This window comes from Anabrus simplex, chromosome 3 (genome assembly GCF_040414725.1).
Source record: "Anabrus simplex isolate iqAnaSimp1 chromosome 3, ASM4041472v1, whole genome shotgun sequence".
Taxonomy (NCBI): Eukaryota; Metazoa; Arthropoda; class Insecta; order Orthoptera; family Tettigoniidae; genus Anabrus; species Anabrus simplex.
Window position 1 is genome coordinate 356,396,188 of NC_090267.1, and position 23,100 is coordinate 356,419,287.

The 23,100-nt window shown below is 38.0% G+C and overlaps 1 protein-coding gene across 1 annotated transcript in view; it reads left to right on the plus strand.

Annotated features, from left to right (window-relative positions):
* LOC136866370 (nucleosome assembly protein 1-like 1) overlaps positions 1-22,721 on the plus strand; it is a 74,488-nt gene extending 51,767 nt beyond the window's left edge. Inside the window, exons 5-9 of the mRNA XM_067143254.1 lie at positions 3,125-3,278; positions 8,761-8,898; positions 8,993-9,140; positions 14,173-14,292; positions 22,277-22,721. Coding sequence (XP_066999355.1) covers positions 3,125-3,278; positions 8,761-8,898; positions 8,993-9,140; positions 14,173-14,292; positions 22,277-22,431 — 715 coding nt within the window. The 3' untranslated portion in view covers positions 22,432-22,721. The remainder of the gene's footprint in view (positions 1-3,124; positions 3,279-8,760; positions 8,899-8,992; positions 9,141-14,172; positions 14,293-22,276) is intronic.
* The last annotated feature ends 379 nt before the right edge of the window (positions 22,722-23,100 follow it).

Consider the following 23,100-nt stretch of genomic DNA (forward strand, 5'->3'; position numbering starts at 1 on the left):
CTTCACTCACTATTGGGACTTTGAATTGAGATTCCCAGTACAAGCGTATTCCAGGATAGCCTAGGGTAGTCATTAGTAATGTAACACCTATAAACTTTTTCATTTCACTACGAGTTGTCTTAAGAAGTTTGCCTGTTTTGAGATGGTAATAATTGTTAGTCTCTTTTGCTATAAATGCAAAGTAGTCTGTATCAAAATACCGAGAAAAATACGGAATAAGTTTCCACCCCTGTCGTTGAACACACTGTTATTTTCCTCATTGAATTCTGGAAAATGTGTCGTCAGAAGTTTTGTTCCAATTAAAGTGGCGTTGAGATGTTACCCTCACAGGTGCTGTTCGTCCTCTATGCCCATCGCGAACTGTAGACCGGTGCATTTGGGAGGGACTGGGCTGTTGAATGATGTCGCTCTGCACTGCATTTGCTTGCTGATGTGGTTCCACTTTCTCTGGGTGATCTGTCAGATCATCATGCTGACATCCCTCTGTTTCACTTTCACCTTCAGAAGATAAGTAGGGCCGGGCTGAGTGGCTCAGACGGTTGAGGCGCTGGTCTTCTGACCCCAACTTGGCAGGTTCGATCGTGGCTCAGTCTGGTGGTATTTGATGGTGCTCAAATACGTCAGCCTCGTGTCGGTAGATTTACTGGCACGTAAAAGAACTCCTGCGGAACTAAATTCCGGCACCTCGGCGTCTCCGAAGACCGAAAAAGTAGTTAGTGGGACGTAAAGCAAATGCATTATTATTATTATTATTATTAAGATAAGTAGTTAGTCTTCGTCATTATTGATGTCAAAGTCAATGTCCTCCAACATACGCAGTAATGTCGCATCAGTTCTTTGTTGTCATCTCATTGATAAACCTAGAAACATAATTGATTGTGTAACTAAATAAGTATGATTATTTATGAGAGTTTCATCTATGTGTTTTAGATTAATGTACATTTAGTTAAATTAGGTACCATGGCAACCTGGTCTCTACATTTACCTTCAGCAACTTATTGTTGGTAAGACCAAATGTGCACATGCATGGACAAATAGTCTTACCCAGCTATTGTTATAGAGATCTAATGTCCACATGTGTGGACAAAATAATTTGCATGCACATACAATCGACACTAAATAAAAACAATATATTTATGCATTATTCATCAGTTCGGGTATTTGATTACCAGAAACTGAAAGAGTTTATCAGACAAGCCCGTAAATGAAGTATTGACAAGTATTTACCTGTAAGTCTGCTTCCTATGATGTATCCATGTCTTCACTCTTCGCCATTTGCTGAATGCTACCAAGGAGGTTATAGAATGTTGAAAAAGTGAAATTTAAAGAGAGATCCTTTGATAACACACTCAAAGTAAAATTGAAGGGAAATTCAAAAGTCATTGTTAGAGAATAAAAAAATATTTGTCCACATGTGGACATCGGGTCGGAAGAGGATTATAGCGTACAGTAAGTAATGCTATTGGTCTGTAGCTCTCTGGTGCATCATTAGGCTTTTCTGGCTTTAGGATTGCAATTATCTTACTCATTTTAAATAAGCGAGGTAGATTACCTGTTCTAAGAATGTAGGGTAGAAACCTAGATAACCATAATTCTGTATTTGCTCCACAATTAATTAGAAACTCAGGATGAATCCCATCAAATCCCGGTGCTTTACCAGTTTTTATGTCTTTTAAAGCTGCCTCAATATCTTGCACACTAAATGGTTTATATTCTGAATCGGGGGGGAGGGGGACTTCTGGACTTAAGACTGGTTAATTGTTTTCTGATGTATGATTTCTGTCTCTCATTGTTCTAGACATATCAACTATATGAGCTGCAATTTTGTTTGGAGTGACTGCAGAACTTTTACGAAAGATGGGAGTGGCCCCTTCAAGCTTCCGTAACAATGACCATGCCTTTCTGCTCGATTCTCTGAAATTCATATATGTTACAGTTTCAGTCCATCTTTCTCTTCAGGCATTATCTAGATTATGAAGCAGTTCATCCCGATTTCTTGTTCACCACTGGCAAGGAATTCTGGGTATAACTTTTCATTTGCATCAGTCCAGCCAGGAGTATGTTCCTTCCTATAGCCTCTAGGAATTAATTTTTTTGCTGTGGCAATTACAGCACCCACGAATCTGTCATAATTTTTACTTGGTGGTATCCATCTAACATTTATCAAGGTCACACCAGAACGCTTTCCAATCTGCTTTCCTGAAGTTCCATCGTAGACGAGGATAAGAAGTTACCAGGGGTATTTGCATTCCAACCTCAAGATATACAGAACGATGTTGACTATGTGGGAAATCTCGGAAGTACTTTCATGATGCGAGCAGAGGTTGATTATTTTGATCACTGGAAACAAAACATAGGTCTGCGTTGTATTCCTGTTTCCATGCAGCAGATCTAAATGTTCCTGTATCTTTTGCATCAAATACAAGATGAGTATTATGTTCCTCGGCGCAGTTCATGAGAGTTTCCTCCATTAGAATCAGTGGCACTATATTTCCATTCTTCATGGTGACTGTTGAAGTCATCCACATAGATGTCTGGATGGTCCTGTACCTGAATCATCTGGGAGGGCCTTGGTGAAGGTGGAGGCTTGTAGATGTTTCAAATGGTGATTTTCATTAAGTTCTCTTCCGCCTTTCTCTCGTAATTTGCTTACAGTACTTACACACACAGAAATGTCAAATTCACTTTCTTCTTATTCTGGGCATAACAAAGAAATACAGAGTTCTAAACGTTCTGATTATTTTATTTATATAGATTTATTTCGGAGGAAACTACATAATCTTCAGTGGGCAAGTTTTGCACAATTAAAGCCGTGTTGTTTGTGACTAAAGTACGGCATCCACACTGACAAGTTTCATTGGTTGAGACAGTTAAGAGTAAGCATAGCATGGAAGATACAACTCTTTTCTGTTTTTGAACCAGTATTTAAACATAAACAATGTTTTGCTAAACACCAGCTGAACATATTCTATGCTACAGATCATACATAACTTGTAGTTAGGTAGACATTGTCTGAGGCTTAAACCTAGTCATAATTTCTGCAGTCAGCCCTGAATATTTAAGGGAAGTATATTTGAATTTCCAAATTTTGTATATTTTTAGCTGTTTATTATTCTTTTTACAGAAGTAAAAATGAAGATGTTAAAGGAATCCCTGACTTTTGGCTTACGATTTTTAAGAATGTCCAGATGTTGGCTGAGATGGTTCAAGAACATGATGAGCCTATATTGAAGCACCTTATAGACATAAAGGTTGTATTTCATGAAGCCAATCCAATGGTGAGTTTAAGGATTTTCTTTATACTAATCACAAAAAGGTTAATGAGCAGTATGTGTGTGAGTGTGAAATATTGCAGTTTGCAATGGGTTACTTATTTTGAGTAAATCCTGTGATAGCACAAGTGTTGAATAAATGTCTTGCAATCTCATGCAACATACTGGCATTGTCGGTATTTAAATGGATGTGGATGGGTTGCCTAATAATGGGATTAAGATATATATTGTGAAATATATTTATTCACCTGCAAGACATTTTCCCCTCTTTTAATACCAAATATACATTCAATTCAGTCTGGAATTTTAACTCTTGTAACCTTGTATAATATAACTACCCTTAACACAACCAGTAGTGCCATTATCCTGTAAAATAGAAACTAAAACGTACTAAAATATGTAGCAGAACCTGTCAAAGATGGAAACCACCTCTGCTTTACTGTGTATAATGGAAATTGCGGTGGGAACATAATCATTATAAATGATCTGCAATTACGGATGTCAGCCAGGTGGCAGATTCCCTATCAATTGTTTACATGGCCTTTTCTTAAATGTTTCAGAAGATTTGGAAATTGTTCTAACATTTCTCTTAATAAATGATTCCAATCCCTTGCTCCTCGTCCTATAAATGAATGTTTGCCCTGATTTGTCCTCTTGATTTCCAACTTTCTCATATGATCTTTCCTACTTTTTAAAGCTCCGCTCTAGCTTAATCGTCTATTAATTAGTCGCTCACTTCTCACCGCAGCAACTGAGGTTTGGATCCTGGCCGGAGCACACAGTATTTCTTAAGTGAAAAGTGATATCTTTGTGGTTTGGATTCCTCATAAAACTGTAGGTCCAGTGATTGTGATATCAACGGTCCTGTAAAACAGCAAGAATGCTTTTTGAAATCTCTGTATAATGTTGAAAGTGTATTTAAGTCTACAATCTAGTCTTTTTGTTCTGTTTTGGAAATTTGTGGATACAGAACTCATCAGGTAATTTCATCCACCTACCTGTGAATGGCTATTATATCTCAACTAAAAAAGATAAATCAGAGAATGCATCAAGTCATACATAGTAAGATAGGAACATTAATAGAACAAACACAGGGACAGGTCAGTGTGGAAAGGGAAAGAGATTTTAATTGCATATAGTCAGTTCATCTAGTTTGGGTGGGTGATTGTGTTTGTCCCAATACTCTCCTCTTCATAAACACACACAACCAACCAGCACAGAAATGTGCGGTAGTGGGTTTGCCGTCAAGATCATCTGGCTGTAAAACAGGGCTAAATCCATATACACAGCACAGTTGGCGCTCGTGACTCGACAAGGGCATGGGGAAAGAGGGTGAAGAAAAAACTTTTTGCGAATACTCGTGCAGAATTTCAACTAGTTTGGTAGCCTTTTCAGTCCCAGACATATTCCTGACTTTGCTATACACTACCCCAAAAGTGGAGGATCCCAGCTCATGAAGCAATTGCACTGCGTAGCTGGTGCCAAGCCTGAAGTTGTGTGGTGAATGTTATTTTGCTTTGTCATCCACCACAACATACGTAGGCAAGTCAATAACTATCTGCAATTTTGCTCTAATTGTCTTTAGGTTCACACTATTGCGTTGTGTGCATACCAGCTGCTAGATGGCACCGTTGTCTACGTTTGTGGTAGGTTTCAGCATTATCAAGTCAGTAGAGCTAGTGTTGTTGCGATGTAAAGATGTCCGCACCACTCTCTGCTCCAAGGAAATAATGTTCTGGAAATTCATAGAATAATTTCTGCACACTACAGGGACAATGTTTTGCCATAGCAAAGTGTTTACCAGTGGATTGAACCATTTAAAAGGTGTCACATGAGCGTGAAGGGCGAGGAAAAATCCGGGTGTCCATCTGTACCCATGACTGATGCCAATATTGAAGAAGTGCGTGATATGATCCTGAGTAACCATATGCACATTAGCCATGGTTCTGCATATTAAATCATGCAGAACAGGCTTAACATTCACAAAGTCTGTTCGAGATGGGTTCCAAAACAACTCAATGAAGAGCAGAAGTGAAATCATGTGAGAATCTGTCAGCACCTACTGGACTGTTATGCTAACTAAGGTGAGAAGTTTCTGAAACGGATCATCACTGGAGATGAAACAGGGGATACCACTTTGAACCAGAGAGCAAACTTCAGAGCATGGAATGGAAGCATCCCGATCCCCAGTCAAAACGAAATTCAAGAGTCAACCTTCTGCAGGTAAAGTGATTCTCATAATGTTTTGGGACTCTCAAGGGCATTACCAGGAAACGGGGGAGATAGTAAACAGTGAACGTTAGTGATATGCTGGCAAACAAGCTGAAACCTGCAATTCGCAACAATCACAGGGGTAGATTGTCGGAAGGAGTTATTTTGTTGCATGACAATGCATGTCCACGTATCGCTGTCCACACTGCTCACTCTTCAGATGCTGCGTTTTGAGGTGTTGGAGCATCCTGCGTACAATCCTGATCTCACCATCTGTTTGATCCACTTAAAAGTGCTCGAAGAGGCCGTCGATTCAGCTCCAATCAACATGTGGAGGAAGCAGTGTATATGTGGCTTGCTGCACAACCAAAAACCAATCATGTGAAGGAAGCACTGTATATGTGACTTGCTGCACAACCAAAACCCAATCAACATGTGAAGGAAGCAGTGTGTATATGGCTTGCTGCACAACCAAAACCTTTTTTTTTGCAGTGTGTATCAGATTGCTTGTGAAACCATGTCCATTGAAACTATGTTGAAAAATATCAATAAAAATTGTGTACTGTTTTTGTGGTAAATTATAAAAATTTATTGCAGACTCTTATTGATTTGCCCTCATAGTTTATGCTGCTAATGCAGCACTTCGTGGCACTGCTGGATTAAATGATAGAGATATGTTCGAGTTTAGCACAGATTGTTGAAGAGGAATGGTAGCTTTGTGCAAGAAGTTTTGGAATGGTAAACTGTAGCACATAGACTGCCTAAAGGAATTTCTTTTTTTTGATCTCAGTGTAGCTAAGCAACAACTGCCTCTAAGCAGCAAATGGTTAATCATAGCTTTAAATGCGTGTGTTGGAAACAAATGGATCTTGGGTAATGAAGCCGATCGTATACAAAGGAAATTCTCTTCTGTTTATGAGAATGATACCTTCGAGGAAGTACCAGTAGTGAACTTTGTCTTTAGAATATGAGATGTTAGATAACTTTTTGCTGTGCACAGTTTTGCCAGCAGTAAATTTGAAAACAAAAGTTTTGTTTCTAAAAATGATACTGATATTATTTCATAGGTATGCTTCACTTGGATGTGGTTTTTCTGTATAAAAAAAAGAAATTATAGTAGAGAGCATCTACAAGAATCCCCTGTAGCAGAAAGAACATATGATGCTATTTCTAACCTCGAAGTTAGAAAGGTCTTACTTAACAAGGACATGCTGCAAGGAATGCTCATGCATTGTATGTTCAAAATCTAAAGGAGAAATGTGAAGCATCGGAAAATGAAGATGTATTGCGGGGGGGGGGGGCTGCTTTGTTCTGAAGGAAATTTTTTACTGAAGCAGTAATGGTATCTGTTCGACATTTGAGGGTACTGGGCAGAAAGAGACCTGGCCCCAACTTGGCAGGTTCGATCCTGGCTGAGTCCGGTGGTATTTGAAGGTGCTAAAATATGTCAGCCTCGTGCCGATAGATTTGCTTGCACATAAAAGAACTTGAGCGGGATAAAATTCTTGCACCTCGGCGTCTCCGAAAACCGAACAAGTAGTTAGTGCAAAGGGGCCAACTATCACAGATTATTCGTAATTATTATGCATTTCACTTCACGATTAAGGTCAAAAAGGAAATTATTACAAAAAGGGGACAATATAACGAGCTAGTAATTTTCTACACTGAAAAACACAGGCAAAGCATGAAAAATGAATCCTTTAAGTATTTACTGCTCAACCTCCCTCGTTTCAACGCTCGTGAATTGGCAGCGATACTTCCATCGTCACTTCCTTTTGCTACCTGTGAGCGTTGAAAATTCATTGTGATTGAAAGAGCTCTTCTCCATTATAAAACCTTATGCAGTATTGTATTTGCAGTATTCAATGTGCCTGACAGTAATTTTCCCACGGAAAAGGTTTTCATTGTTGATAGGAAAAATCAGAGGGAATACAGGTCTAAATCTACACTGGAAGCGCCTATAGTTCAGAAGGCGAAAATGCCATATGAAATACTTCAGAATAGATTGAATATCCGGATTAATTGGGATGTCAGCGAACACATAAGACCAACAGAAGAGACACGTCCTTTTAACAAGTATTACGGGATGTGAAGTCTATTGCAAGTTACAAAATTCATTTTTTTTAAAAACCATATTGATCTGTATCAATGATTGTATTGCTAAAGGTCGAAAATAACACGCAATAAAGTTTTAACAATTTAAAAGATGTGAAGTCTATGCCGCCATATTGTGGTAGGATAGAAACGGCAAGCCTGGCTTGCAAGAGAAGAAATTTTTAATGCACGTTTGTCAAATATTGTGTGATTTTTCATTCTTAGGATTAAGATACAATTTTCAAACTTGGCAAGAGTATAATTACTTTGGATTGATTTGAAAATCCAGAGGCTCATTTTTTCCAGTTATCTTTGTCTTGATCTAATTATGTTTGATTTGTTTTCTTGACTGTCTAGACAGTCATGTCACTGTGTCATGTTTATTTTCTCTCTGTGTGAAGGTACGAAATTCTGAGTTTAAATAATGTTTTCTGCAGCTCACTAAAATTATATTGACTATAAGCGTATAAATGTATCTGAATTTGAGTGCATCACATTATCAAAGATTAGGCAATTACCAGTTGTTAGCAATGTTTCTGGACCTAATGAAATGTGAAAAGGGCTCAGTACCGTGTTGTATGTTGTATCAGTGCAAAAATATGAACATTTTTGGCAGAATATTTTCATACATTGCCACTTTGGGCAAGGGCTTACATTAGTGGATGAAAATGCTAGTGCCTATCTAGCCAGAGTGGTCAGTTCCTTGGGACATACAGCATACAGCGAGTGGTGTGGCCAGCATAATCTGAAGGCTTGAACTTTGTTGGAATTGCATGATATGAACTGAAGGGAGCAGTTGCCCACGGTCTTAATTCTCCAGCTAAGTCAGCTATTGACTGAAGTTCCTATCTATTCTTACTATTGATTCATTGGTGTTTAGTATGCCTCATGTTAAAGCACCTTGAAGCCAGAGGTGGCTATGCACGGTATTATTCTGCCACATAATGAACCCTCATTTTGTATTAAAATATCTAACTTTACCAGTATGATGTTTTTGTTGCTTTTACATAGCTGACTGCACATATATATATATTTGTATATAACCTTTGTGTTTAATGTACCTGCATACTCATAGCAAAATCAAAAATGCACTAAAACAGAATGTTACAAATTCTGAGCACTGCACCTTGAAGGAAAGGAGACTATATAAATGATTGTTGACATGTGTATGCAATATTTTTAGGGATTCACTTTGGAGTTCTACTTCTCACCCAATGAATTTTTCACGAATTCGGTCCTAACAAAAGTGTATGAAATGAAATGCACACCTGATGAAGGAGATCCATTTAGTTTTGAAGGACCAGAGATCTATAAGTGCAAGGTATGTTGTGATATACTTTGTTACACTCTGAAAGTACTATTCTATATATTATGCCAGTTTTTTGAATAGTTTATTAATTTTGTCTTTCTTTTAGGGATGTGCAATTGACTGGAAAAAGGGAATGAATGTCACAGTAAAAGTCATTAAAAAAAAGCAGAAGCATAAGTCTCGTGGATCTGTCCGGACAGTGACAAAAACTGTGCAGAATGACTCCTTTTTCAACTTCTTCTCCCCACCTTGTAGTAAGTAATTGTTTTGTGATATATATTTGCAGTTGTCATTCCTTCCAAACTATCCGCTCTTCAATCCTGATAGTTACCTGTACCATGTGTTTACTTACTTAGTCTTTGCTCTCTGTATTTCTTCTGTTTAATATTTCAATAGTTGCTAAGGTAACTGCAGCAAATTGGTTGTGATATGTTGTGTATCTGTTCATATTAAGCAATGCAGTGTTTCAGAAATGTTATTTAACTGTTAAGAAAACTGCTTAATTAAAGTGTGTATTAGCTTTTGAAGGAATACAACTTGATTTAGAAAATCTCTTGAGGTGACTACGTGTGTCGCCCTTAAGCAATGTGTCATATAATTATTAAAATATTGTGTAATTATTAACTACTACAACCCACACGGCACACAAATGCATAGGTTGTAAATTTCTTTTAAAAATCTCTTTAAATATTTTTTTGTTATTATTTTGGGACATTTTTATTTACGTTTATACCCTTAGGTCATTAAGGAATATGTTCACATTAGTCTGTATTATATACCATGTTTACTCTTAATTATGGACATTGTCCAGTGTATGATTATCTTCTCTCACATGCAGAAGTTAAAATCATACTCCAATGCTGAAGGGTCCTTCAACTATACAGGTCCACGATACCAAATTTCTAGAACGCTTCCACAAACACTAGTTCAGATTCATTATGAACATCAAATGGTATGACTACATACTGAACACAACAGTTCTTGAGAGGGCAAAGGTGGAACAGTATAGAAGCTACCGTTGTTAGTCACTGTCTCAGGCGGATTCGACATGTCCAGTGTGAGGGACGGCAGGACTTTGACTAACCCTGTATAGTGAACCTAGTACGTGCAGATCTCATGGCACCCATCTGAAGTGCTGTAAGGATCAACTAAAGGTGATCTTGAGGAATACAAACTTTGTTCTGTGTACATGGTGTGCCATTGCAGAAGATCGTACCTGCTGGCACACAACCACTTCAGCTGCTCTTGCACAATTTGAACCTAAACGTCAAAGACGGGAAGAAGAGAGGCATCACAGATGTAAATTATACCAGGCCCAGCCATGTCTTCCATCCTTCCATTAAGTGCAATCGATGTGGCTGCATGTTTCATGCCAAGCTTGGTCTGCTAAGCCATCAAAGACATCTGCATAGAGCATTCAGACAATGAAACATCTACAGTTAGTACGTAGTAGTATATCAATATTTACCACAACGGTGTAAGCAGGAAAGTAGGAAAATGTCATCCATTTTGGTACTTTTTATTATAGACTTTTGCATTCTGGCATTCATTCAGGAGGCTTCTTTAAATGAACTAGTCGCAGAGGAATGCAATCCCAAGCTTGTTTTATCCATTCACAAATATGCTTCACTTCTGGGCACTTGATTTTACTAGTTATCGTAAATTTGTGCACTTCGTCTGCCATCCAACTTGTGTACAGTTGTTCCACAGCCGCCTTAAAAGGCCGGTTAATGCACACGTCAAGTGGTTGGAGAATGGATGTTGCACCTCCTGGAATTTTAAAGTCCCTTCTACCCCTTGTCAAAACAGAGAATTTCTGGAATTGTGTGCCCGCAGAAATTATCAAAAACATATTTCTCAGATTTAGTAATGCTCCAGGGCACCGATGCCAAACCTGCTCCTGGGCATCCTTTTGGTTTTGCTTTTTTGATAATGCCTTTCATGTTTATTTTTGTAATTGTTTTCCATTTAAGTACATATGGGGCCAGTTCTCTTCCATCTGCAGTTACACAAAGCATAATGTACACCTTTGCTTATTATTCCCGTCAGTTCTAACCTTGACGTTGGGTGCAACTTTTCTGTTTATAGTATAATCAAGCAACATTTCGAAGAAAAGTGGTATCTGGTCCACATTGCCTGTTTGTGAACATGAGTGTTTCTTGCGTAAATTGATCACATATTTGTGGAAATTCACAATTTTATCTTCATAATCTATTGGAAGACTGCATGATGGTAGTTTTTCTTTGAAAGCTTTAGCCATAACGAATATAAAATTGTGAAAGCCATGCACGACTGGATTTGAATCCTGTTGCATGTGGTTCTTACGCAATCGATAGGGTTTTAAGTTGGCACAGTTCACTCGTAACGGCAATGCTGAATTCTCTCTCTTCTTCGATATACACACACAATCATATTTATGTCCATAAAATGCTCGACGATTGCTACTGATTTGCTGAAGCCGTGATTTTTCCTCCAGTCACAAATACAGCTCTTGTCCACATTGTATTTCCTTCCTGTTGCAGGATTTCCCATTTCTTCTGCGTTTTCTATGATCTCCAGCTTTTTTACCGAGCGAGTTGGCTGTGCAGTTAGGGACGCGTAGCTGTGAGCTTGCATCCGGGAGATAGTGGGTTCGAACCCTACTGTCGGCAGCCCCGAAAATTGTTTTCCGTGGTTTCCCATTTTCACACCAGGCAAATGCTGGGGCTGTACCTTAAGGCCATGGCCACTTCCTTCCCATTCCTAGGCCTTTTCTATCCCATCGTCGCCATAAGACCTATCTGTGTCGGTGCGACAAAGCAAATAGCATTCCACCCCTGAAGGGGAAGGCGGGCCTCTTAAACGGTGACGCCGTCTCTCAGGCCGGGAGATTTGTTACGATGAAGGAGATGTGCGGAGAAGGTAAGGTGGCAGGCAGCCGTGGCCTATACTATGAACTGTCCCGGCATTCGCCTGAGTGCAGGAGAATGGAAAACCATTCTAAGGATAGCCGACGGGTGGGGCCAGGCGTAAAGTTCGGCACTTTGCCCCAGGCCTGTCTCCCGAATGCAGAGGCGTAGAGTCGTGGCCAACTTTCCTCTGCTCGGTTGGCCGGTCAGAGTACAAAGCATGTGGGACAACCCACTTTGTATCTACCGACCTTATGAAATATAAACTCATAAGTGAATACTTACTATAAGTGATCCCTTGTTACTTAAGGGTTCCACTTATACATAAGTGCTGACTATGAATATGGTCCTTATAATCATTAGCTTTTCATAAAGGGAAACATTTCTTTTTTTATTACTTTCCTGTAAATATCTCTAAATCTGTTAATTATTTTGATAAATAATTATTGGATTAAAGATTGGACTCCAAAATAGAAACCCACCAAACCAACCTAAGTTTCCATACCCTCCCCCAGTTTAGAAGACTAAAATCAAGAAGAAAGGGCGAGTAAATACAGTATTTATTTTTCACATTTTGTATGTTTGGAGGAGTTGGTAATAGAATTGTTTTGCTTCTTAACACCACCAGCTCTTAAGATAAGCATGGAGGTGTTAAAGTTTGGAAAATATACTTCAGTTTGTTTAGGCTATTAGCGTGCATCAGTACTAGGATTTTTATTTTCTGAGGGTTTTTAAGAATAATGTTGTTCAAATTAGAATGGATTATTCTTTAGGGATAAATTAAGGATCCATTATTCTATCTATTGCAGGGTTAAGAAACAAATGAGTGTATACACTGTAGTTTGAAACTTGGAAATGGCTATGGAGGATAGATTCTCTTCAAGCAGTGTTGAACATTTTAATTCTCTTATTTCAAGAACATTGCTTAATAAAATGAGTGTCTCTTTTTTTTTTTTTGAGAGAGGGTAGGGGAAAAATAAAATGTTTCATATTTCTGATGTATTTTGCTGCATCCTAGGTTGGAATGTTGATAGTTCCTTTTAACCCACCAGTGGTCGCTATATGAGCAAAATGTTCAGTCATTTTGAATCGTCTGCTCTTTTATACAGCATGTAGTTTCAAACTTGAGCCCTGATGTACCTTCACACTGCATTTTTGAGAGGACGGATGCATTGAAAGGCACATCTGTGACCTTGAGAAGGGACAGGGAGAGAGGAATTATCAGCGACCGCCAATGGTGAACATTTTGATTTACGCGCGACCAGTCACGTTGGCGCTAATTTCTGTGTGTTATAGTTTCGCTGTTTTGTGTTCTTTCATAGTTGAAACAGTTCTTTGCAACTTACTGTATTAATGTTTTGTGTAATTAGTGAGTGACGATTGCTTTGAGTCGTGACATTTTAGCTTGGTTTGATGAAATTCCTAATGATCCACTCAAGGGCGAAAACAGTGACTCGGACTGTGAAAGTGAACACGTTGAACATAAAACGGATACTGAACAGTCCAAGACAGAAGAAAGTGCCTACACCTGGGGAGCAATCTGTAGCTGGTGAACAACATATGTTGGAGGTAAATGAGAATTTGGTGTTTACTGACAATGCTTATATAGGGAAAGATAAGGTGACAAAGTGGGGTAGACATCGACTAAGAAGAAATCCACGCTCATAAACTTGTGCTGAAAATATAGTCACTCATCCTTCGTGTGTAAAGGGCATTGCGAAAGACGCACACATTTTAGAAAGTTGTGAATATTTCCCGTATGCAGTTATCAGACTGACTCTTTAATAAGGGCTTCTGATAAGTTCACCTGCATAGTTTTTTCCAGATACAGTTATAACAATTTGAGATTTATACTATTTGTAATTTTGAGTGTTCTTTATAACCATTTGAGATTTATTCTTATGTTCATTTAATGTTTTAATACATTTAGGCTTGAAATCGGTTGGTATTTATTATGTAAACAAGTCGTATCATACTCTGAGCATTTTGCTTAATGCACGAACACTTGCGTTTCTTTCATCCTAGCGACCACTGGCGGGTTAAATGGAGTGTATGTACAGGCTAGCTTTGGTTTCTTGTCTTTTTTCAGTTTGGTACGGATGAATAATGATTCGTGTTAAATATATATGGCTTTTCGACAACAATCGGTACATTATTGGCCCTTTAAATGAAGTTGTGCATATTGTTAGGGAGTATGATAATGTTCATAATCAGAATCCTAATTCTTTAATATAATTTGTACCTTCTGAATCAGGAAGTCTTGTATAGTTGTGCTTTGGCCTATACTCTTTTTGTTCACATTTTGTTGCCTGTTTGGTAACCTTTCAGTTGGGAGCATTCTCTTCAGTCCTGCTTGAAAATCATAGCCTTTTTAACCCCTTCTTTTTAATCTTTCCAGTGCCAGAGGATCCTGAAGCTGAAATTGATGAAGAGACACAAGCTTTATTGACCAGTGATTTCGAGATAGGACATTACATTCGAGAAAGAATTGTGCCTCGCGCCATTCTTTACTTCACAGGTATGCTTCTGTACTTCTTTAAGGAAAATGAATTTATATTCAGTATTGTGAAATATTTATATCCACTTCATTTCATCTGAATATACATCCTGTCAATACTGAATGTTTTAAATTATCACAATCGTGGGTAGCTAGTTTAAAGTATTACAGTTATATCATAGTAGATGTACAAGTTGTGTTCTTTATTTACATAGTGTAAATTTGAAATTTACTTTCAATTAGACTTTCCTTTAATGTGAAGCTAAAGTGTCTGAAGTATTTTTAAGAAACTATGTATTCTTCTGATTATATCTAAAGAGAATTATTGCAGACATGCCATGCATTTAAAAATAAGTATTTACAGGTCTGTCCACCATTTTCTAATACATTTATCAGTGCCACAAAGTTGAACAGATTTTTTTTTTTTTTTTTAAATCAATTGAGATTGTTCTGAAGAAAAGAATGTTACTTGACTGGTTAACTCTTTGAAACACAATATGGTAGAACCCCTATATAGTCTTTTTTACAGGGACCTGACTTTTTAACCCTAAATGGGGGTTTACCTTAAATTGAGGTTTCAGTAGAAAGCACACCTCCAGATTTCTTTGCTTGTATTAACATAAATTGTACTATCACACATTATTTACACAGTGACAGTAATAAAACAAGGATATTTCATGTGTTAAACTGCCCCTGCAAGAGTCCTGTATTGAACCATAACTAGCTTTGGCTCAGATTGTTCTAAATAAATAAATTGGTCAATTTATTTAAATATATAATGAATGCGTGCTTGGGTACAGCCTAACAAATTTGTTCCCTTGCACTATCAGATTAACGGACAAGCCTCCGTGAGTTAACCAAGTGCTTCCTGTATTTGTAAACAGCTCTGTAGCTTCTTAGCTTCTTTTAGTTGCACACCTCTTAAAACTTGGTCTCCCTCTGCATCTCTTAGTTGGTTAAGAAATTGTTTTCAATGTTATTTAGGAATATATTTGGTATTATTCTTGATAGTGCTGAGCCCTGTGTTACCCCTTTTCCTTTTGACTGATTTAATGCAAAACCTTTTCGGTTTAAGGTGGTTCTTATGTAATATACGATTTTCAATAAAAGTCGGGAGAGGTGGCAAATAGAGTATAACCTTGATTTTGCTGGGCCTCAATTTAACGTAAACCCGCATTTAACTGAAGAAATTTCCAGTCCGGAAAATTATTCTGTATTCTGTAACGTAATTCACAATATGGCAAAACCCGCATTTAGCGTTAAGGAAATGTTAAAATTCTCAAATATTTACGGTAGAAGTCTGTTATAGCGAGAATTCATAACAGCGAAAAATGTACTCGCTATATCAGATTGTCGTTACATCCGATTTTTTTATAAAAGCCGGAAAAACCCCCATATGCATTAAAATCGGTATGAAGCGGCAGTCAGTTTGTTCAAACCTTGCGTTTCAGCAGAAACACTACGGCTTCCTTTTTTTGTTTTTTCAAAATCTGATACTACGCGAAAGTGTATTTTCAGTTTCATTCTGGAAAAATATAGCACCGTATTTCTCTAAATCCAAGACGAACCCCCACTTTTTCCTTCAAAAAATTTATATTTAAGTCCTTTGTAAAATCATATGAATGCCTTTGTTGTACAGTAGCCCTACGCATTTTTAGGCTATTTTTAAACGCCAAACTTTGGCTATCGTCATGTCGTATATTTTTTTGTTGCTGCACAGTAATTCTTTATTTCCACAGGTTTAATGACCATTAACTTAAAATTGGCATAATACCAAAGAGAACCCATTGAAAATTAGCCGGCAATATCTATTCCATGCGTCTCTACAGTACGACGATCCATCAGGAAATTATTCTTGCTATAAAACTGTTACTTTTACTCAGTGTCAGATATAACCGGCTACCGCTACACGCACGTCTCGCTTGCTGGCTAGCGATGTATAGGCCTAATCAAGGATGTTGAAAATCAACGAACGAGTTTATTGCACCTCGGTATGGCCATTCTGCCCTTGCGTTTTTCGTGCACATACCTCACGTTTTCATCTTGGACTTCTTTAAAGCGTCCTTGTTGTGGACCACTGATTGCATTATTTGTAAAGTACGCAATTTTTTAGTTCTTTGTCTTCACGCTAACGCCAAATATTGGCTTTAGTTAGGCCTATGCCGTATTTTCTTGCGGCTGCACAATTATTCTGCATTTCAGAGTATTTAATAACAAGTAACTTAAAATTGGCATCATAATATTGACGAGAACCCATTGAAAATTTGTCGGCAATACCTTTTCCACATATCTTTACAATACGACTACCCATCACGAAAATATTCCTGCTGTCTATAAAACTTAATTTTACTACGCATCTAGTACAATACAAAATATACAGAAGGGACCCATACATCCAACACAATAAAAATAGACTCCATCCACCCTAATGCACACGAGAAAGCAGCATACCATAGTATAGAGATTCTCTCGAACATGATTATAAAGATCTGTGCCATTTCCGGACAGAAAATGTGGAATGGTTAGCACATTTTATGGAGCCAATACACAAGACATTCATATAACAATAATGATAAAGATGATGATGGTAGCCATTAGCGATAGGATTTACTCATCATAAAGTCTAAAATGTTCAAAATCAAACAAGATATATGCAAAACCGTGCAACATACAATTCTGAAAATTTTCGTAGTAATTATTAATTTATTCTTAATCTATTCCACATTTGTGATTTTTTCAGTACGTTGACATTTTTTCACAAAATACGACTAACATTTCATAAATAAAATTCATTTACAATCACGGAAAAGGCCGAAACAAAACATAGCTATGTTTGAGGTATGACTTACAATTATTCAAGGCTTTCATTATTCACTTTGTCCTGCTCCTTAATTGAATGGTCAGCGTAGTACTCTTCGGTTCAGGGGGCCTCCCGGGTTCGATTCGCGGTCGGGTCAGAGATTTTAACCTTACATCCTCAACATTCCTGCAACACACACACTATCCTCCACCACAATAACACAGCAGATGACACCCAGCCTCGTTGGAGAGTCTGGCTTACAAGAGCTGTACCAGGCTAGAAATAGCCACATGAAATTATTATTATTATTATTATTATTATTATTATTATTATTATTCCCATTTTGATATCTGGAGGTCTGAAAATTATCGCTCTCAAAATTTGCTCACTTCAAACATTGATATCGGAATTAGAAAGATGTTTTTGAAGACTTTCGTGCGGAGCGTCGGATTGTATGGAAGTGAAACATGGACGATAACTAGCTCAGAAAGAGAATAGAAGCATTTGAAATGTGGTGTTACAGAAGAATGCTGAAGGTTCGATGGATAGATCGAATCACGAATGAAGAGATACTGAATCGAATTGGTGAGAGATCGATTTGGCTAAATTTGACAAGAAGAAGAGATAGAATGATAGGACGCATCTTAAGACACCCAGTTGGTTTTTGAAGGAAGTGTAGGTGGTAAGAACGGTAGGGGTAGACCAAGGTATGAATGTGACAAGCAGATTAGAGCAGATGTAGGATGCAATAGTTACGTAGAAATGAAAAGGTTAGCCCAGGATAGGGTGGCATGGAGAGCTGCATCAAACCAGTCTATGGACTGATGACTCAAACAACATCACATGTTGATGCCCTTGCTGGCAGGACCTAGTGTTCACAGTGCACTATGTCTTCTAGTATAGGCTAGAGCAATTTTGTTACTTTCATAGATCTGTCTGTCTTGATCCTTGGCTTTGACAATATGAAAGTGACTGAGGTATGAGCGATGCTAGTAATGCCAATCCTTATGCAGCCAGTCCCTGCTATGAATGGTGTGAAAATGTTGCTCATAGGGTCGGTTGGTGTATGCATTTCAGTGGGCTTGGCAGACTGATATGTAATGGCAAATCTGGCTCGGTGAGGAAGGCAACGGGAAACTACCTCACTCCTCATTTCCCTAGTACGCCTCTTCATTGATGCCTAGGCCATCTATGACAGCTGTTGGCAGAGCTGTTGAGAATCCCATCAGCGGAATCGCTGATGGACTGAACATACATTCATCGCATTTTGGCCAATGGTATTGAACGAATGTGTATCTTTGGTCCTGGTGCAAGCTATCCCATTTATGTTTACTTTAAGTGCTGGAAAATTCCTGTTCGTGCCTTTTTCGATTGCCCTGTTTCTAAGTTTATTTAAAAGTTTCAAATGGTGGCTCGTGCCCTTGAGAAAAATATGCTGTAACTGGTTTCACAAAATTTAACAGATCCGCATAATGACATTATTTGTCCAATGATTTGCTGCCTCTAGGAGTGCTGCGCTTTCTCAACCGTCGCATCAAAATCTCGCCTGCGCCGCATACTACAAGGGAAGCATTTGGTTTGGATCAGACAGATTTCTATGAAACTTCAATGAATTGTCAATCCACCTTTCTTAAATTTTTGCTGGTATTCACTTTGTCATAAAATCGACATTGTTATGATTAATTGCTAAAGAATAGCTGGGTGGTTTGCAGCTCTATTGACCTCGCATATGCACTGTAGAAATGCACTGATAGTTTTATTTTAAAGAAGTGCACTCATAGTTATATTTTAAAATTACATTAAACAGTGCGCTTTAGAGTGAAAATTAGATTTGGACAACATGAACAGAATGTCTTGCTCGTCAAACCCATTTTACTAACATGCACAGTATATAAATATTTCAAAATATTAGGCTTTTAATACTTGTTTGTCGTTTACAATTGAAGCTAAAATATGTAATATGAAATCCTCGTCATTTGTATATAAACTTGCATGCTATAAATAACCTTAAACTTTCGGATTCTTGTTGAGTCTTTCATTTTGTCACACTGCGGGTAACCTATATAACGTCAATCATGCAGCGATGTTCTGATGTCTTAATTGATCATCCTACCCTGTTCCATTGAAATTGCTGCCATCAACACACCATGTTCCATTTAAAACTGGATTAAAAATTTACTGTCAATAAATACTGGTATGTAAATATTATTTCACGGCAGAACGGTCTTAGCTCATCATGTTACTAAGTTTCATTGCAATTTGTCCGGTCCAAACCAAACAACTCCCTTGTTATATTAGTTAATGAATATGGATAGCATTTTGTATTATTTCTAGGTTTGGAAGTTCGTAATTTAGACAGTTTATGCAACAGTATATAGGTATTGGTTGTATATTATATACCGGGCGAGTTGGCCGTGCGGTTAGGGGCGCGCGGCTGTGAGCTTACATCCGGGAGGTAGTGGGTTCAAGCCCCACTGTCTGCAACCCTGAATATTGTTTTCTGTGGTTTCCCATTTTCACATCAGGCAACTGCTGGGACTGTACCTTAATTAAGGCCACAGTCGCTTCCATCCCACTCCGAAACCTCTCCCATCGTCGCCACAAGACCTATCTATGTCAGTGCGACCTAAAACAAATTGTAGGAAAAGTAGATTATATGCAAAAACACCCCTAGCTATGCACAGGTATGATCAATAAACTTTTCATATTTGTGAAGAATGAAGAGTGTTTAAAAAGTGTTTGAGTGACTTTCAATGACCGCAGAAAATTATGCATTTGAATGTGGATCCTAAATGTGATGATAAATACAATGCAACTTCTCACACAATATCTTGAAGGAAACTTACAAGAAAAGAAACCCTAAATCGGTCGTTCCCAAGCTGGGGTACAAGTATACTAAGTGTACGAGCCACTACGTTTATGTAAGCCTAGAAAGAATTGAAACAATAACTGTAGTGATTATTGAATATTGATTAATACGAAAGGTATAGTTTGCAGAATAGGCTCCCAAGTGAAACACAACTGAAGAAGAAAAGGCTGTCAAGAACTATTCTAAATGAAAAAAAATATCGGATGTTCCATTTCGGTTGTACTTGTTCTGCTCTTTTCTCCCTTTCATGTAAAAGATTTTCCATTTGCAGTTGCAAAATCTGTTTTTGCACTGAAATGAGTTCTTCTGTATTTTTCGAGAACACACTGCCGCTTTTCATTTTCGCTTGTAAATCTAACACTTTCATCTGTTCCAACAAAACCACTTTTTGTAGCTCTCCGATTGTTAATTCACTCGTCAGCTGACAGATACCACAGCCAGTGTGCGAGACACATCTCAAGCGGAAGGAGACAAGTCTCGTTAGCGAGAAACAAACTTTATTCAATACGTGACGAGTTCTGTCTCGCAAGTGACTTCGTCTCAATCCTCCTTCGAGACTTGTCTCTGAGTTACATCTCATTTTTATTCATATCACCCAATGTCTCGCATGACTCATAACCTTGCTCGTTTCTGAGTGAGTCTGGTCTTGGATCAAAGCATAACCATCAACCTGTTGCTATGGGCAGGTTTGATACTTTTACGGGACTTCCATGTACTTTCCTTTTTCGTGCAGGCTGGTGAAATGTTTGTAAAACGTCAGTTAGTGTTTCTGAACATTTTATCAAACCATTTTTGCTGAAGTATTCAAGGGCATAACAAAGGGCTGCAGTATGCTTACAACAGGCTTCGGGTCCAATACCTGCTACACACCCACAACTTGCTGTTAGAATGCCAGAACCACAGGGATCTAGTATCAACTTAACAGTGTACTGCTTGTTTTTGGTGAATTGTGACCTCATAGAAGACGGTACAAATACCCTATCACACTCAAACACACACTTAATGATTTTAATGATCGTTTCATTAAATAAATCATATCTGGCATCACATAACGACTTATAATTTTTCACTGGAGGGTGCAGAAAGTGTTACCATTAGAACAGGTGGTAATGAAAAAGAACAGTGTACGGGTATTGTTGTGTATTCTCGCCTACAGAACCAAATTGCCGCCGTACATTTTTCTCAAGCGAAAGACGCTTCCTAAAAATCTACCCGCTTGTGTTATCGTCAGATCTCAGAACTCCGGCTGGATGGACAGTTCACTTATGGAAGACTGGTTAAAGTATGTCTAGCAACGTCGCCCTGATGCATTATTGGGACAAAAGAGCTTGCTTGTTCTTGACAGTTAACGCAGCCACACAACAGATGCTGTGAAGAAACATGTCAAGGATGGGAAAACCGACCTAGCAGTCAAGCAGTCATTCCGGGCGAGATGACTTCTATGGTACAGCCACTGGATGTCTGCGTGTACCGTCCATTTAAAGCAGTCTTGAAACAGCTCTATACAGAATGGATGATGGCTGATAATCGCATACTGACGCCAACTGGTCGCATTCAGTGCCCGGAAGTTCAGCTGCTGTGTTTGTGGATTTTAACGGCATGGAATCGTATCCCTGGAGACCTCATACTGAAGAGCTTCAGGAAATGTAGTATTTCTAATGTTATGGATGGCGGCGATGACGACATTTTGTGGAAGGTGATGGTGATGAAAGTTCCGAAGTTGGTACTGATGATGATTGAACTCGTTGGATATCGTTCTTGTCATGTTTGTTTACTTTTATTTGTATTTTCTAATCATTTGATGTGATTGTAAATAATTTTGACTTCACCTTTTTTAAAATTTTGTTATTTCAAAATAAGGGTGCGAGTCTTATTCGGTGGTGGGTGGTATTCGAGATTATACAGTATATTTGTACTATATTAATTTTTTGGTTATGTATGCTTTTTATGTTACGGCAAGTTAAAATGTTTCAAGATTAATTCTTTCACATGGACTTTTTTTAAAAGTATTCTATAAACTTCGCACGTCTTTTTCAAGGCTGAAGAAGGCCCAGTAGGGCGGAAACATGCACCTTTAATGTGTTTTAACTTCACATTTATTGTATTGACAAAGGTGGACTAGTTACATATTTCTTTTAGATAAAGGGTTGTTGCAGGGTAGAGCAGAGGCATTGTTACATTCCATTGCCAACATAAACTGCTGTTTCTATATCAGCAAGATTGTGTGCACTCAGCTGTACCAGTTAACAAGGATAGACTAATCACCCAACTTACTAGTATCTGTAAAAAGAAAAGTTTCCCTGTTCTCCTGTCATTTATATATTTGTCTTTTTTAGGTGAAGCGTTGGAGGATGAAGACTATGAAGAAGAGGAAGAAGGTGAAGAAGATGAAGAGGAAGAGGATGATGACGAAGATCCCAGCTATACCCCGAAAAACAACCGCCTACGTAACCAAAAGAATGTGAATCCTGCTGATTGTAAACAGCAGTAACTAAAGGCCGGACTTCAAACACCCTCACGCTCTTATTTGGCCTGCTTACATACTGTTTACAAGTAATATTTTGTATAAAACTTAATGAAATTTTAGCCTGATCACATCTTGAAGGATACAGCGGAGAAGAAATCTCGAGTCGTGCGTTTTAGATAACTTGTGATTCGTTTACACAATTACTGTATAAAGTTTCCCGTGATATAAGCTGAATCGTTCTGCTGTAATTGAGAGGAAGAGCATGATTTCTTCTTGCAAATTTTGGGTACTGTTAATAAAGAGATACATTTGTACTTTTTCTGTTTAATTTCAATGGATAACCATCATATAAAAAAGTAAATCCTTCACATCAATTATTTATTTATTTATTTATTTATTGTCTGTGCCGATGTGTAAACTCGTGTGTTTTACTTGTGCATATCTTTTATTGTGATCCCTTTTATACAAGCATAATTTATTGTAAACAAGTCATGTAATGGAGGCTGAGGTTAAAGGGCACTGAATTAATACTCTTACAATTATAATTGCTATATTTCTAACAAACAGGATGCTTTTTTCCTTTTCTTCCAAAATGGGCATACCTTATAAAAATTCCTTTGATTCCCTTGTCATTTTTCTTTGCCATTTCTGTATAAGCCTGTATGAAATAGTAAATTTGATCATGTATCCTGT